Raw genomic sequence first — 16,814 nt, 5'->3', positions numbered from 1 at the left:
ATTTTACATTTTAGACTAGGCTGGTGTCCACTATTAGGGTGAAATATGTGGGTTTTTGTGGCTACTGACATATTCACTAGTAGAATTTCTTACAAGTACTCCCAAAGCAAGCTGATTTCAAAAATAATTTTAAAAGATTGCTTAGTCTTTTCTCTATTATGTGCTAACAGCCTGACAAGAAAATGCTTGAGCCCCAGGTCCTCTGAATAGTGTTCAGTAGTTTTGTGCTGAAGTCTGTAATTCAGGACTGGTTGCATTTTAAAGAAAGTTATTATGGTCATGTAGTGTCAGAGGCTTTTGCATATCAAGGCAGACAGCTTCTTCTGTTCCTAAATCTTCTGCCTTTTGCTGTAACATGGAGTAACTCCTCTTTTTTTAATTGCATTTATCCCCCCAAACTCTGCATCAAAACCAGCCACTTGATTAGATTTCATACTTTGTAAAGCATTTTGAGAACTGCTGATTAAAAAGCACTGTATGAATGTGAAGTATGTATTTTTCTGTTACTAAGCGTTCATCAAGTTTAATTTGTGGGAACCAAGGCGAAGAAGCTGATGCTGGTAGGAACAAGCACTTTAAAACCTGGGCAAGGGAGGCAGAAGCTTTGTCAGATGAACTGTTGGTCCAAAAGCACTGCCCAGGAAAGGTATAAATGGATTAAAAGTTTCCCATGTGGTGAAGAGGGAGTAATGAGGAGTTTGGAGATGTTCTGTAGCAGTTAATCCTGCACTGGCAGCGTGGCCAGCAGTGGATGCTGCATCCTTGGGGATGATCTCTGGGAAGCTGCTTTACTGTCTGCCATCACTTTAACGAGCAGTGGTGCCTGCATAAAGTGCATCAAATGAATCTGAGAAATGTCTCAGCTGAAATATGCATTAAGGGTAGTAGCTAGCCCAACCCCTTAATTTTTCCCCACGTCATTCCTAATTCATAAAAACAAACCATAGAACAGCCTTAAACTTTGTGCAAAAATCTGTTGCTCTGTAATTTGCAATTTAAATGATACTTCTGTATTTGACTGCAGGCAAGATCAGCTATTCTATTCCCATCCAATTTAATGCTTTTAGTTTTGGGTGTGTGCGTGGGACATCCTGGAATACTAATTATTTTTTCTCCTCCCTGTTTCTTGTTGCAGAGCCATCAACAAGCAGGATCTACTGTTTTTGGTAGTTCCCTTTCATTGTTTTTCAGTGAAGGTTCTGTCTGCAAATTCAGATTTGTCTGGGATTTGTTTGTTTTTTAACCAGTGTGATTTTTAAACAGTGTGTTCTGGCTAGTGTTTGCATAATTTACAGAAAACTTAATGGGTATGGAAGTTGAAGTTCATATAACTGCAGAGAAAGCAAGGCCTGCTCTTCTTGAAATAGGGACATATCCATTTGTTGTTTTATGTTGCAGTTGTAAACATTGGAAGAGAAATACCATTTCTAATGATGGAATAGGAAAGTGGTTCTCAAATTAAATGTGGCAATACAGCCCTGTCCCCCTCCAACTGGCCAAAACCAGCCACTGGTCCCCTTTTATAGTGAGCACCAGCTGGACCAGAGGTGGTACATAACTGTCACAACATTTCTCAGCATCAGCATTAAATGTTTGTGGGGGTGGTGATATGGTATTGATATCTGCAGCATGGCCAGCAATATTTTGTTCTTGGTCTGCTTTGTGTTCGGTAAATATACAGCTGGAGAATGTAGGGAGTGGCATGGCTGGTGTGCTCAGAACAGATCAGTGCAAAGAGGAGAATGTGCCTCTGAATAGTGAAAACCCAGTGCAGCATCATGAGGAGGTGGAAAAAGGGAAGTGTGGTGATGCTTTCACTCCTTTGACCTCTATAAGCAAAGAGATCTGCAGTTATTGGCTCAGGGAGACCTGTAACTGGAAGAAAAGGTAATTGCAGTCTTGTTACTATGGTATTATTGAGAAATAAAGCTTAGAATTCAATAAATTTTCCATTTGTAGGTGTTTGTGGACGTCCTATAAATCCAATAATTTCTGGGGTAAATGAGGTTGTGGAAAGTTTCATGGTCTGTCTGAAGTCTGCACGTTCTGCATGAAGAACCTGTAAATACTGATATTACTGAATTGCAGAGCTTGTTTGTTTTGGAAACCTGGGTTTTCTCCTGTAACTAATACTAGCCCTCTGCAGAATTAATGAAATCCTTAGTGGAATTTTAACATTAAAAGAGAGTTTCTAAAACCTGTAGAAAAGGGTCTGTCAAATTATCACTTGTTGTAGAAAAACATGATTGCTGTACTTCAGCATAAATATTTTTAAAGTATGTAAATAATATGAAATGTTAAAAAAATTAAGTGGTAATACTAAGTTTTGCTCTATTCAGTTCTTAAAAAATCTTTTTATGATTTTACTCAGTGGTTTAGATGGATGAAAACATAATCCATATTTAAATCCTTTCCTCAAAGTGTAGTGAACTTTAGCTCCTTTGATAAATTTAGATAATTTTTCTTCTTGCTAAGCTGGAGGAGTGTTTAATAGCTCTTAAAAGTTTGTCTTGTGTGGCAAGTGATGGAAAACAATTGCACCAGTAGAATTGCTGTAGAGATGGGGAGAGGTACAGCTCATGTTTTCTCTTTGAACATCTGAGTCACCAGAGCTGCCTGTTAATCCTGACAGCATTATTGCAAAGCAAAGAGAGCGGCTGAATAAATTCAGGGGGAAAAAAGCTGCAGCACCACTGCCTACCCACAGCAGAGACAGTGACCCTGGGAGTACAGGGAAGGAGGGGCAGGTGTTCATGGTTTGCCTTCTAGGAGGATTTAGGAGCTGTGACTCCCTCTCAGCTATGGAATTCTAAGGGAACATTTATTTTCCTAGGGGAAAACGTTCTCAGTTCAGTTACACGAAGTTGTCCATGTTCACCACTTGCTTTCCTGATAATGTTTTCTTACAAACTTTTGAAGTGTAGTCCAGATCTTGCCTTGCTTTGTTATGTGAAGCATTTAGACCCCTGGATAAATTCTTCTGAACTTGGTTTTCAGCAAAACCTCTTAGGAAGACTTGTGGGTTTCTTGCTTTTTGTGGTTTTTGTAGCTCTGGTACTCTAATGATCAGTGAAGCCTAGAATGTCAAGGGTTGGAGGGGACCTTAAGCTCATCTAATCCCAAACCCACTGCCATGGGCAGGGACAATTTTCACTAGACCAGTTTTCTCAAGGCTTTATCCATCCTGGCCTTGTAGTGAATCCACCTCCGTGAGTGTTAGACCCTAATCCCAACCACCAACAACATATTTTGAATTTTAAAAAATGTTTGTACCTATTTTCCCTCTGATTTTTGGATAAATATTTATTTATATGGAGCATATATAGGAGCTGTGAATTAAAAAAAGCTTTGTGCCCCTCAGGTGCCTGGCATGAGTTCAAAATGCATCGTGAGGCACCTTTGCAATGACAAAACCTCAGATTTCTCGCTGGGATTTTTGAACTGCAAAGTGTTTCTGCCCAAAAGATGGGATATGATTGCATGAGTCTAGGATGGATAGGGGGTTCATATGTCACCCAGCCGTCATTTGTATGTAATCCAGTTTTTTCCTTGTTTTGCTGCATTTAGATACCTGATAGAGTCTCTTTCTCTGCCAGCCACTGGAGGTCTGCAGTGGGCCAGCATCACTGAACACACCATGCTCCCGAGGGTGCTCTGGGTAAAATTTGAGGGTTTTGCCTCCTTTGGATTTTGAGGGGCCAGTGATTCTGTCAGGCTTGGATATGCCTGGTGCCTGTGGTGTGTCTGTGCTGTAGGTGACCCAGGAGCTGCTCAGTGGAATCACTGGGGTGAGTGTGCAGGAATCCCAGAGGGATTGTGCTGCAGACAGAGCATTGATCCCCAGCCCGGTGCCAGCCCGGCGTGTCACTGCCCAGACATGGCCTCTAATACCAGCTTCAAGATGAGCTGCCAAAACCACAGTGCTCAAGGCCTCTCCCTCTGAGTTGGGCCAATGCTCGAACGAAACAGCCCCCAGCTTGTTCCTCCGGGACACAGGCCTGCCTTGTTAGGAAATCGGTGAAGTTTGGGAACCCACAATACCTCACATAGCTCTGTGTACAGTAATGGAGGGTGGAAATAGGGCCATAGGCATGAGCAACCAGACGAGTTATAAATATAGAATACTCTCTCAATTCCAGTTTCGTTAGTCATGGGAGGACAGTGAGAGTTTTATAAACTTATAAGGAATATACAAACAGTTCTGAATTTAAAATAACTCTGTATAATTTTTTTAGTGTGTGAAAAGAATATTCTTTTTTGAGAGCATCCTTGTAAGTATCTGCTATACACAGAGCGTAAGGATCTGCGTATTTATATGTTCATGTGAATGTGACTTGAGATGACAAAAAAAGGTACCGGAGAAGAAAAGCGTAGCTCAAACGTGCCAAACTCGAGCAAAAACAGAGTGGGAAGCAGCGTGCTTCCCACTTTGTGCCAATATCAAAAACATGAATCCCCTCTTTTTCTTTAATAAGTGCTGTCTGATGCCGTCTCCAGCTTCAGAGCAGCCAGGCAGTGTCTGGGAGCTGGCTTTGCTGCAGCCTGGAGCCCCTGTCGGATCCAGGGATACAGCTCACCTTGGCTGTCCTTCCTACAGATAAATAAATAAACCTCTGGTACTCCCTAATCTGATCACAAATCCTTACTGCAGGGAAGGATTTAGAAAGTCCCAAGCAATGTCATTATTATTTTTCCCCAGTCATGCTAGCAGGAATTCCTCAAAAGCGTGTGGAAGTGTATCAGCAGAGACAGCTCGAGCACGGCAGTGTGAGCTGAGAGCGCGCGGCCGGCAGCGCTGTGCGCGCCGTTTGTCCCGTGAGTGCATTCTGTGTGCCTGCAGTTTCTGGGGGATGTCACAGTCAAACAGTTTATTTATCAAGCTGTTGGGAGAACCAAAATAGTTCAGTCTCACAACGGAGGAGGTTTTTAAAGATAGTGAGCTGAGCACAGGCAGGATGACACTGTCATCCCTCACTTGGGTTAGCAGGAAGCACTGAGCACTCCCAGCTGCTGCTGTTCCATCCGTGCTCCTTGCTGACCCAAGGCACTTTTCCCCAGTCCCTTCTGACTCAGGTGTTTGAGTCCTTTGCTTAGCTCGAGCTGTCTGGGGATTCAGAGCTGCTGAACTTGCAATGTTTGCTTTGGATTTGTCGTGTCCAGTGCCACAATGGACTGGGAGCATCCTTGCACTTCCTAAAGCAGATCCTGCAGCCCAGCTCCAGCTTCCCTGTGCACACACAGAGCTGGTCAGGAACCCCTCAGCAAACAGGCAAATGTTGCAGCAGTTCTGTTGTCCGCACATCAGACCATGGGAGGGTGGAGTTAAAAGTTTAGATCCAGATATTTCAGGGTGATTTACAAATTATCAAAGCAATTTGCATCAAGTCTGAAAAGATAACATTTTCCCATTTCCCTCTGAGACGCTTCCATCCATGGTTGTGGTGTGAGAGGGAAGTAATTCTAATACAGCTTTAAAGTCAGCTGTATCCTTCCCACTGTCAGTGTTGCCTGTAAATTTGTTAAAATGCATTAAGAAATGGATTCATGCACAATCTTCCTGTCTGCTTTTAGGTCTTAGAAATTCTGGAACTTTCGGTATTCCCTCTGCATTTATAATAGAGGAAGCTTTAGAATGAAAAATATATTCCATGGCTATTAAAACCAAGGAAAGAGCTCACCCTTTGGTAGTTGTGGATCTCTAGAGCACAATCTTCAGTTGCTGTCAGATTTGCTTACACTCTTGTACTTCTGGAAGTCCTAAAGGAAATACTTTATTTGATCGTTTTAGCATAATTGCCTTAATATTGTTTGGAGCATCGTTGCTGTTGTTAGCAGGGTGCCTTTCACTTGCAATGTACAAATATCATAAGTGATGTCATACTCACAGATTTAGTAGTTTTTTATTTAAAACAAATGCACCAGGTGTCTCTGATAACTTTGCAAACCATCAGCATTCTTGCAGCTTGTTTTGCCCTTCCAGTATCATCCTACTCTTTTCTCAGGCTCCTGAACATCTGGATCTTAATCCTGGTTTTAGTGGCTTATCTCAATGACAGGTGAACAGCTTGAGAAATCTTGCTCTGTAGTAAAGCATTTTGAATGTTTTTGGTTTTTCTGGCTTTTTCCTTGAATTTGCATCTTTCTAATGTTTAGAACTCGACAGGTATTGTTATTTGTAATTGTCGTCTGAGTTGGATATGAACAAAAACTTTCTAGGTTTACCCCACTGTGTGTGTTATGAACAGTTTTCCTGAAGAAGCTTTTTTCCTCTTTAATTTTAGTGTAATTAGCCTTTGGCTGGAGCAGCGTTGATTCAGCCTCCAAGACGAACATTCTGTTTCGTTGCTGGTGCCAGAATGGTTAAGCTCTTGATGGGTGTAAGGCATGAAAGCAAAAGGGCATTCCTGAAATGGAGCAGGAGCTGAATCCCTCCGAACCAGTGACTCTTGTTTGCCCTGGATTAAACTGCCGTGATCCTTCGGCATTAAGAGAACGACATAATTTAGGCCAGTGTGATAATGTTATCAGCCTGTCTTCCTCCTTTAGAATAAATCTGGAATGTGAATAGTAGTCCTCCTCCAGCTGGGCTTTTGCCAGGAGATGGCTGACCAGCACTCCTTGCTTGCAGTATATTAATTAAATCCTGTAAAGCTTATTGCCTTACACTTGCAGCATTTGGAAGACAGGCAGATTAAATCTAGCTTTAAGCAAGAACAAGTAAAACCCTAATATATCGCTCGTAATCTGCAGCGAAAAGAAAAATAATTTGCCTCAGAGCCGTTCTTCAGCAGCACTTTGCTTTCCTTATCTGTTAATGCAGAGTTCAGGAACTTCAGTTGTCGCTTTAGGAATGTGGACAAATCTGTGACAGTGAGTGGTGGGGGATGGCAGTGGATGGAGAGCAGCTTTCACCACCACAGGGGGACCCTCGTGTTCCTGCCTTCATCCGCACTCTGGTCAACATTACTGTTCTGATTTGCATCTTCCAGTGGGAAATTTCCTCGTGCGTAGAGGAAATGTTTCTGGAGCAGTGCAGTAAGGATGGTAAAACATTCCCAGCCAGTTTGTTTACCCAGTGTTGAAGATAGAGTGCAACTGGCCCCAACTCCCCAGAGATGGTTGTGTATCTGCCTCCGTGGGGTTTGTTTATGTGCTGAATTCATACTGGCGTGGAAGGAACTAAATGGACTTGTTTTTTTCCTCATTCTCCTGAGTGCCAGCTGCAATGATGCCAGTCTGGGCTGTGCTGGGCTACATAAACTGTTTTGAAAGAGAATGCAATTTGTGCTGCCTGGGTTTGTCAATAGCTCGTGTTTGTTTGCACCTTCCTTACGCACTTGGGAGCAGACACGCACTACCTGTGCTGTCCGTGGGTTCCTGTTGACTGTGGGATAAGGTGGTTGTTTTCTTCACTCAGGTTTCCATTTGCTCTCATTTTGGTGTGATGGGAGTTCCTGTAACGCTGCTGGAGCATTTAGCAGGGTTGATTGCTTCATTTGCAGAAAGCTGAAAGGATATGGGAGCTTTGCAGTGCCAAAGAGTGTCCCCAAGTCCTCTGCTCTGAGTAAAATGGATCTGGCACACATGTTGTTTTGTATCACAGCTGGGAAGCCTGGAAGCTGTTTTGGTATAACTTCTAGGGTAAGGAATGAATGAGAGGTGGCCAAAAGAGAGATGTGTGGGGTCATCAAACTCCAGTGTATCCAACTGGAATGTGCTCATTGAATGATGAACGTTTTCCTCTCTGCTTTATAGACTTCATTGCATCTGGTGGAATTCTGAGAGTTTCCAGGTGCTGGACCTTCCTCTCCTAACCTGTCTCCCACTCCTTTCTTCCACTTCCTTTGCTCCAGAATCATCTACAGGTTCCATCTACTGCTTCCATCCAAGCAGTTGACTCCAGCTGCTGCACAGCTGGCTGTGTGTTGTTTTTCACCTGTAAAATTCTTAGGAGGGGAATGCAAGAACAGATTCCTTGATCAATCTTTCATATGATTAAAAATTGTGCAGGTTAGTGGGCTGATATCAGGCTGGGCAAATCCACTGAGGTTATTTTGAGGTTCTGGATGCTTCATCATACCCACTCCTTCATGCAGGGATAAAGGCATATACAGCATCTGTGACAAACAGAAATGCCAAGAAGCAAGAGACCAAAAAGCTTTGTGTGGAGGCTGACCAGGTGTAGTGGGAAGAAATAATTCCCTGAACAACTTCAGAATAATTTCAGGATCCTTGGAAAGGTCCCAGGGATAAAAATGGGTTGGTAGTGACTAGAGTTTAAACATGGAAACACATGACAGACTCCTAGTCAGACATAGCTTGTGGGCCATACACTTAATGCCCTCTTGGTGTAAGTTTGGATATATCCAAGTATTTTGCTGGTGGGCATGACTCTACATACTGGAGGTTTGAAAGGAGGATACAATCTCTTTCAGGTCCTAGATCAGTGCTGGATTGAACTGAACTTTTGAGATCTAGCAGGTAATGTCAAAAGCTGCCAGACTTTTTGCCTTAACTTTTAGAAAGTGGTTCAACATGGCAGCATTTTTTGCCTGCAGGATTTCACTGAATATGAGATAATGAGTTTTAGAGATGGGGGAAAAGAAATGAGAAAAAACTACACCATTGTTGATAAGCTGCTAATGGTTGTTTCTGTGGTAATATAAAGATTTACACAACTGCTCTGAGCGGCCTCTTCAGTGCCTTAGAGATGACTTTTGCCCATATTTCTGTGATCAGAACACGCTACTGCATGTATTTAATATGTGTATTTCCTTTTATTCTGTACTTTTTGATTCCAGCCCTGACCATGAATCACTGGAAATGGATTTTCTGAGTAATGTCTCTCCAGTCTCTCTATTCTCACAGAATATTGGGCAAAAGAAATCAGGTCTTGTATAGGCTGTTTGAGCATTTAAAGTCAGCTGTTTGAAAGGCCGTACCAAAGTTTAGTCCATTAAAATGCAATATTTTTAAAATCCTGTCATGTAGAAGGATTAACATTCCAAAAGTGACTGTATTTTTCTGTCTTTGTGGATAAATTTAGACAGCTAATTTTTTTCAGTAGTTGGCTAGGAGAAAACACTCCCTTCCTCCTCTGGTTTCTGCTCAAAACGAGGTGCGTTTTTCCCTCCCTTTTTTTTTTTTTCTGAAACATTTATTTTATCTGAAGGATGCTCTAAAAAAGCCAGAAAGAGTATACAAAAACAAAAAAACCAAACCAAAACCCAAAGAAAGATCAAGTATCTTTTTACAAGGAGAGAAAGAATCTTTAAAAAATATTTATCCCACACTTGGCAACCTTTTGCTCGCCCGCATGTGACTGGCGCGGTGCCATCCTTGGCCGAGGCCGGCGCCTCTGCTTGCCAGGAGTCTTCCTCCTCTGGCTGCATTTTCACTCCCTGTGACTGATTGTTTATTCACCTGATTTTTCTGCTCCAGCATCGCTGAAGTCATGGCGTCTTGGAGATGATAAGAACACTTTGTCTGCCCAAACTGCGCGATAGCCGTGATGTCAACGCGGGGCGTTTGCGGCGAGCCCTGGCGCGGTGCGCGCTCCGCATAGCAGGCAGGGATTAGATGTCAGACAAACTTACTGCCACCTCCTCAGCCTGTCCAAAAGGGAACTCTTGTAAATACAGGCAGATGATTTGTTGCTTGCTTTTTAATTCTCTCCCCCCCCCAGAGCTGTGTTTGAGGATTTCCAAACCTTGCTTTGTGTTTGCAGTTCTGGTTTAGCATCTTAGGGGTTTTAATTGAGGATAATGAGTCTCTGAGTCAGATTCTCTTGGGGTTCCTTGTGTTTCTAAGATGTTTCTTGCATTTAGTTTTAAGGTGTCCCCTTGATGTGCGTCAGGTCTGAATCTAGTTTGCTCAGTAAGCAGGCATCATGGAATTACAAATTTTGCCTTCTTTTCTTCTTTATCAGTGATCATAGTATCTTAATAGTATTTGGAAAATAATTTGTTGGCAGGGAAAACTCATTTGAAGAAATCAGAGAGAAGGTGAAATACGGATGGACAGTGAAAGTTCTGTTGTTGGTTTTGCTCTGGGAAATTGGATTTGTGGCTATTGATAGCCTTGTACTGTCTTTCTCTGAAGATCTGACACCTCTTTCACTCCCTAAATGTAATTGGGTGCTGGTCTAGTCAGGCCTCCATAATCTCTTTATTAAAGTACTTAAGGGTCTGCCCTTCTCCACATCTTGCTTTGACTTCCTCCTCCCATGGCTGCCCTCCAAGGTCTCTGAAATTTTCCATTATTTTGGTATCTCCATGTGATGACAATTAAGCATTTTTTGCCCTTGGGCTTGTCAGCAAGGATTTGTTCAGGGGATTGTTTTTTTTTTTTTGTATTCGTCATCAACCTTCATGTTCTGAGACACTGTTGTACCTGGCTGATAAGTTCTGTCCCCAAATGTCAGCCCGCTGTTTGCTCCTGTTTGTGTCTCTCATGTTCTTGCAGAATAAAGTCAACAAGTTACTGAGTGTATTGCAGGGCACTTTTTTGGCCAGAGTATTTGGAACCTGCGTTTTACATGTTTTGGTGCAAATCTAGGAGACCAAGGAGCACAGTTTGGGAGGGTGGGGGGAGGATAGATGGGTCTGGACTGTGAGGTCAGCCAGTATTGTTTAGTAAGGTTTTTAGAACAGGGATATCTGAGGGAGCTGGCGTGTGAGGCAGATAAGGCTTTTTTGTTGTTGATAATATGTCCTACACACACACACAGAAGTTCTTGTTCTGCCTCTTCAAAGAAACAGGATACCCGTATTGTCTCCAGGCTGAAAACTCTGCCAACGTTAGCAAGAACAAGCAGAAAATAGGACTGAGGAAAAAGGGAGGCTGCTGAGCTTTTAAAAAATTATCTTTATAAAGTTTTCAAGAGTTCACGTTAAAATGGTTGTGATTAAAATATTACTATAGTTTTGAAAACCTGTTTCACTGATTGCTTTTTTCATGTGAACTTGTGTATCCTTCTGTGTTCCAATTTATATTTCCATAGACCAGAGTCAGCAGATTTAGCAGGAGATGCAGGGAATCCTATTTTTATAGCAGACTGCTCATGAATGGCAGAGGCATTAAGGGAATACAGGAGTCTTTCCCAGGAATGAAATAAACTTAATCTATGTTTATCCCAATACTTAGTACAGCAGTGTTTGTTTTCCAGCAAATTGTTCAGATGAAAACAAAGAAATAATGTATTTAATCAATACATCCAGTAATGAACTTTGTGGAGGCATGGGGTGGGGGGTGTGTATGTTTTTTTTAGTAGGGCTTTGAACTGGAAATGTAGCTACCACATGAAATCTGAGTTCTGGCACCCACTCAGCACAGCAGTCCATCTGCTAGCAAGACACACTGATTTATTTTTTTTATTTAATCCCTTAGTAGTGCCAGATGCAAGTCCTGTGTACCTTAAGGTGAAAGGCAATTTGTGATGCCTTACTAAGGTGGCATCTTCTTTTGCACTGGTGCAGATTACAGTCAAAAAGAGAATACACACCTGCACACGTGTTTTATTTTGGTATATGGGTTTGGTGTATATGGTTTGTTTCCTTTTCAAGAGAAAAAAATCATCCAGCATCTTCAGACAGTGAATTATTCAGCAGTGATTGCCTCTACATTCCTGCTCTCTGTAGTCTTACAGGCTCTGCAAAAATTTTCTCAATTTGGTTTTCATGTAATAGTTGTGGTACCTGAGTAGGTACCAGCAGTGCTCATGATCCCACCTCCTTGTTCTCACAGTCTCCCCCCTCCATCTATTTCAAAACAAGGTGATTAAAGTTAATCAGAGTCAATATAGAATCCTTCTGACAAGAAACGCAGAGTTCTTCAATGGCATTTTGGCAAGTCCTTTTCAAGGTGGGCACTACTTAAAGCTGTCAGAAAATGCTCTTTTATTATCAAAAGTCAGTGTAAGGTGTTAACATCCTGGATGCAGAGCTCTGAGCAATGGGGGTTTTTGTGAGTTTTGGTTTGTTTTTGTGTGGGGGAATTGTTGTTGTTGTTATTACTGTTATTATTCTTAATAGCAGTCTTGAGCGTTTTGTCCTGTGTCAAGATGGTGGAGTTCTGCTGGATTGGGACTGTAAAAACTGGAGAGCCTGGACTTTATGGGAAGAAGAGGGCATTAAAATTTTAGGGTGTTTAGTCCTGCATTAAAACAACACCGTAGCTGCAAACTAAGAGATAAATCACAATGAAGAACTTGTGTGGAGTTTCATCAGCTGCTTCAGTGGTCATTTTGGGATGTTAACTTCTCTCCTGATTGTCTGCTTTCTGCTGAAATCATTCAGTTTAAATGTCTGTGTTGCTTCACTTGGATCTCTCTGTAGTGGCACCACTGAAATCCAGTTTTCTGCTGTTGTTACTGATACAGTGTTTTAGCTAAGTTAGAAAGTGGCAAACAGCTACTTAATGCAAACCAGATTTGCAATCTGTGTGTTGCCAGAGCCTCTGGCACACGGCTCGTGTGGCTAAAAGGCCATAGAGTGCTGTAATCAAAATGCTGTTGTTACATAAATATAATGCTGCCACTTCTTTTGATCTAGCAGTGGTGAGCTCGGCTGCTGAGGATTCTGCTCTTTGTTCATGTCTTCCAAGCTGAAATGCTTTCACATAAAACAAATGTCTCCATAAATTTTTGCACCCCTTCTTTTTCTTTTTTGCACCCCTTTTTTTTTCCCCTCCCTTCCATATTTTGTTCTGTGAACCTAGAATTTGAGGATAAGGCAGAATTCTGTTATGCTCTTCACAGGAAAATAGTAGCTCCATAATTCCTCGGTATTTGATGTGGATGATGATTTGATACTTTATTAAACCGCATTTTGCACACATAAGCAACATTGGGATGCTACACTGGGGTCAGCCCAACCATGTGTGCTGCACAGAGCAGTGCTTCCTTCTACAAGTGTAATTAAGTTGTTTTGAAGGAAGCTTGTTTTCTTGCCAATAAAAGACCAATTTTAAGTACAGATAGGAAAGGCAAGAAATGCTTAGAAAGACAATAAGTCAGCATGCCAAAAAAAAAAATTTGTCCATAATACTAGGGCTATGGAAAAGGTTCCAGTACTGCCTGTTTCCATTATCCTTATGTTGATCTTGCTTTCAGCAGTTTTCTTTATTACTTACTTGGTTCATGTCATAAATTTGATCTGAGAAAAAGATACTTTCAGGCAACTAAAGCTGAGAAAACCAGAATTTTTTTTTTACAATAGTGGGTTTGGTTTCTTTTCCAAGACGCTCTAGAGCGCAGGGAATGAATCGCCGTGGAGTTGCACAGAGCAGAGTTTCTTCTCTAGTGCCACCCACCTTGACAGGTGATGCTCACGCTGCCTTGCTTTGTGTCCTGCAGTGTGCCCCAGCTCGTGCGGGAAGCGAGCCTGCACAGACCAAAACGAGTGTTGCCACCCCGAGTGCCTGGGGAGCTGCACGGCGCCCGACAACAACACGGCGTGCGTGGCCTGCCGCAACTACTACTACGAGGGCGTGTGCCTGCCCACCTGCCCCCCCAACACCTACAAGTTCGAGGGCTGGCGCTGTGTCACCAGGGAGTTCTGCTCCAAAGTCCCCGCCACGGACGCCAGCGAGTACGAGAAGTTTGTGATTCACAACGACGAGTGCATGGCCGAGTGTCCCTCGGGCTTCATCCGCAACGGGAGCCAAAGGTAACGCAGCTTCTGCCTGCTTGTCCTCTGTGGGTGTGCCACTCCCTGTTCGGGGCAGCTGGGGGTGTAAATTACTTGGGGTAGGGGGGAGGATGTAGGAGCAGGAGTTTTAGTGGAGGATTACGCAACTGCCCGATAAAAGCTGACTTAGACCCTTCCATGAGGAATCCCCCTGATGGGTGTGTGCGGTCCTGTGCAGCCTCAGTGGGCTCAGGTTCCTCAAAGGGCTGGAGGAGGTCATGCCATGCAGAACCAGGTCTTCAAGTAGAGAGTAACAAAGCAAAAGTGAAGCCCAAGAACAAAGTGAAGCCCAAGGTTGGAGTTGGCTGTTGACCATTATCACACAGAACAAACCATAGGAGTTATCTTGCCTTGCATATTATTTGCTTTGTGTGCCTGCATTTTAGACGTGTGTATGTTTTAGTGTATTTAATTTAATTTCCTTTTTTCACTATTTCCAGGAGATAACAATGGTGTTTTAGAAGGAAGTAATCATATAGATGGTGACAAAAATAATGCAGCGGCCAACAGTATTGCACAGAATACTTTCTTGGACAAGTGTCGCTCTCCTCCTGTTACTTAATTCTAACAGTTGGAGCAATGTTTGCTTGTGATTTTTGTAATTTCCAGTGGTTTAAGCAAGCAGCCTTCATTGACTACTGTCCCTTGGAAATCACAGACTTTCAGTAAAGGACAGTCAGTATTCTAAAATTTGTAGTACTTCAGTATTATGCTAAAAGACATCTTTGTAGGCTGCTGTGTTTCCTGGAAAGGTGACTGTGGTGATGCAGCAGTTGTGTGTCTCCGTGTGCATGTCATCCATCTGTTCCAGGCAGTCTCCAGTTGGCATTTGGATACAAGCAACTTAGCACAGCCTTTGCCCAAATCCAGATATTCACCTGAGAAATGCAGCTTTTGTTATCTCCTGGAGCTTGTAGTAGCAGCTGTTTGAGCCGCTTACGCTGGAGTGCACGGCCATCCTGTCTTATCTCGGTGTTGTGCTCTCTGCAGAGATTGAAAGGAGCTGTAACTCAAGGCTAGTGAATGTTCTGTTCCCCAGAGGTGCTGTTAACAAATAGTTGCAAATGGAAAGCATTTCCAGCATTCTTTGTACATTTAGTTGAATCCTCTTTCTTGTGTCTGCAGCTTTTAGTGGTTTGTGGCATGTTAAAGAGCAGGATTTTGAAATAGGAGCTTACTAGTTTAGAAAAGGAGCTTCTTTCTGTTATGGTTTATGCATGGAAAACTGTTATCAATTTACATGTTTCTTTAAGCCTCAGAGGAAAGTGGGTTCACTTTCTTTTTAAAAAAATAAATTGTAAGCCTCTGTCATCAGTGTTGTCAGCAGAATCCTTTGTCTTTGGAGCTGGGTTTGGGTTTTTTTAATTTTTATTTTTCCTCTCTAAAGTGATACTAGGTGGAGTAAGTAATTGTGAAATACTAAGTAAAATGCTAGAATAAATTGGAAAATAAAAATTACCTTCAATGAGGAAAGACATTTACTAGGAAGAGTGATCAGAGGGCCTGTGTTGTGCACACATGAAGTGTCCAACTTTGAGATGAATACGTAGGAAAAAAACATAGAGCATTTAAAAAGCTCGTGCAGCCAAAGGCTGCTCTGCCCTGAGTTCTTGTTGCTTGAGTTTGGCTGCTAAAAATGCTTCTGAGTGCCTGTGAGTGTAAGGAGAAGTGAGCTTGTGTTTCAGCGTTGCCTCCCAGCTTCTGGCAGTCTGGTTTCTCTGTGTTTGGGGATGTGTGTTTCTTGATGTTTCCATCTCTATCACCCATTTTGAACCTGCTTAGACTTCTGGCCTTCCTCTCCCAATTTCTGTTGCCAATTAGTTGTCCTGGCATCAAGACACAATCTTCTGTTTCCTTAAACTTGCTGCTTTAATGCCTCTTAAGCTGTAAGAAGTACAACTTAAGTACTGCTCACTTTCTCCTCATCCCTCCTGCCTGTGTGTCCCCACAGTTGTCTTTCTGAGTTAAATGGCCAGGAGCATGGAATTCCCTAGTGCAGAGCTTTAAATATTGGTTTATGGACATGGACACAGACAACTTTATAAGAATGTGAACAGTGTTTTCCCATCTCCAGTTCTTGGCTGGCCTATTTTGTGAGGTTGGCCTGGATTAGTATGAAACCTCCCTGCACTCTGAGGCTGTCTTTGTAAATGGGAGAGGAGGGGTTCCTGGGAACAATTCAGTTGGAGTAAATGCACAGTTGTAAGGGCACTGGGTTTTACCTGACTTTAGAAGGACCACAGAGTCTTCCAGAAGCTGTCAGACTGTGGGTATGGTTCCATTCAGTCACTGTATGAGGTACAATGCTCCAGCTTCTCTGGAGTGCAGCAGGGCAAGTGTATCCTGAACAAGCATGGCAGCTTTCATTCTGGCCTGGAGGATTTGCCAAAGCTTTAGAGGGAAACAACTTCCAAAATTCAACTCAGAGCAGTCTGTAGACTCGGAGTTTGCATATCACTGTTTATTTTCAATATCCTTCTCTTTCCTCACAGCATGTTCTGCAGCCCTTGTGAGGGGCCTTGCCCCAAAATTTGTGAGGATGGGAAAACAAAGACCATTGACTCAGTCACATCAGCACAAATGTTGCAGGGCTGCACAATTCTCAAGGGAAATCTGCTGATCAACATCCGCCGTGGCAGTAAGTGATCGCCCTTCTTTCGGAGCCCTGATAAGGCTGCTTTTCACATTTTTCCTTCTGTCGTCAGCGTGATGATAAGAACATTAAAAACTCAGCAAGCTGTTTGCTTTCCAGGCCCAGAGCAGTGCTCCTGTTTGATTTGGCCCTCTGCAGCACTGTCCTGCCCCACGTGGGTGGAATGGGTATGCAGCTCCCAGGGAAAGCTGGTATTTTTGTTAGGGTTTTTTGGCAGGACAAGGAACCAGGATTAGGCAGTTAGATGAGCAGTGGTCCCAAAGGAGTAATAAAGGCCCAAGAAGGTGGAAAAGTTGAAAATCCTTGCATCTGGGTAGGTAAATAACTTGTCACATGGCATTGTAAGACTGCAGAGCCTCACTTTTTAAGGCAAGGTGTGGTGTTTTGCTAGAACAGGGAATCCAGAGTGCTGAGAGCTCTTATGAAGCCTAACACTGTGCTGCTGGATGGTCAGCATTAGTGAGCTGGCCACT

General features: G+C 42.8%; 1 protein-coding gene across 2 annotated transcripts in view; it reads left to right on the top strand.

Moving 5' to 3' along the window:
• The window catches only part of IGF1R (insulin like growth factor 1 receptor), a 170,618-nt gene that overhangs the window by 113,090 nt on the left and 40,714 nt on the right, over positions 1–16,814 (top strand). For both annotated transcript variants that reach the window (XM_036389327.1, XM_036389326.1), the window contains exons 3-4: positions 13,355–13,667; positions 16,181–16,326. In XM_036389327.1, the coding sequence (XP_036245220.1) occupies positions 13,355–13,667; positions 16,181–16,326 (459 nt within the window). The remainder of the gene's footprint in view (positions 1–13,354; positions 13,668–16,180; positions 16,327–16,814) is intronic.

Source organism: Molothrus ater, chromosome 13, assembly GCF_012460135.2.
Source record: "Molothrus ater isolate BHLD 08-10-18 breed brown headed cowbird chromosome 13, BPBGC_Mater_1.1, whole genome shotgun sequence".
Taxonomy (NCBI): Eukaryota; Metazoa; Chordata; class Aves; order Passeriformes; family Icteridae; genus Molothrus; species Molothrus ater.
Note: the sequence above shows the minus strand (reverse complement) of the source record. Positions and strands in the feature narration are given on the sequence as shown.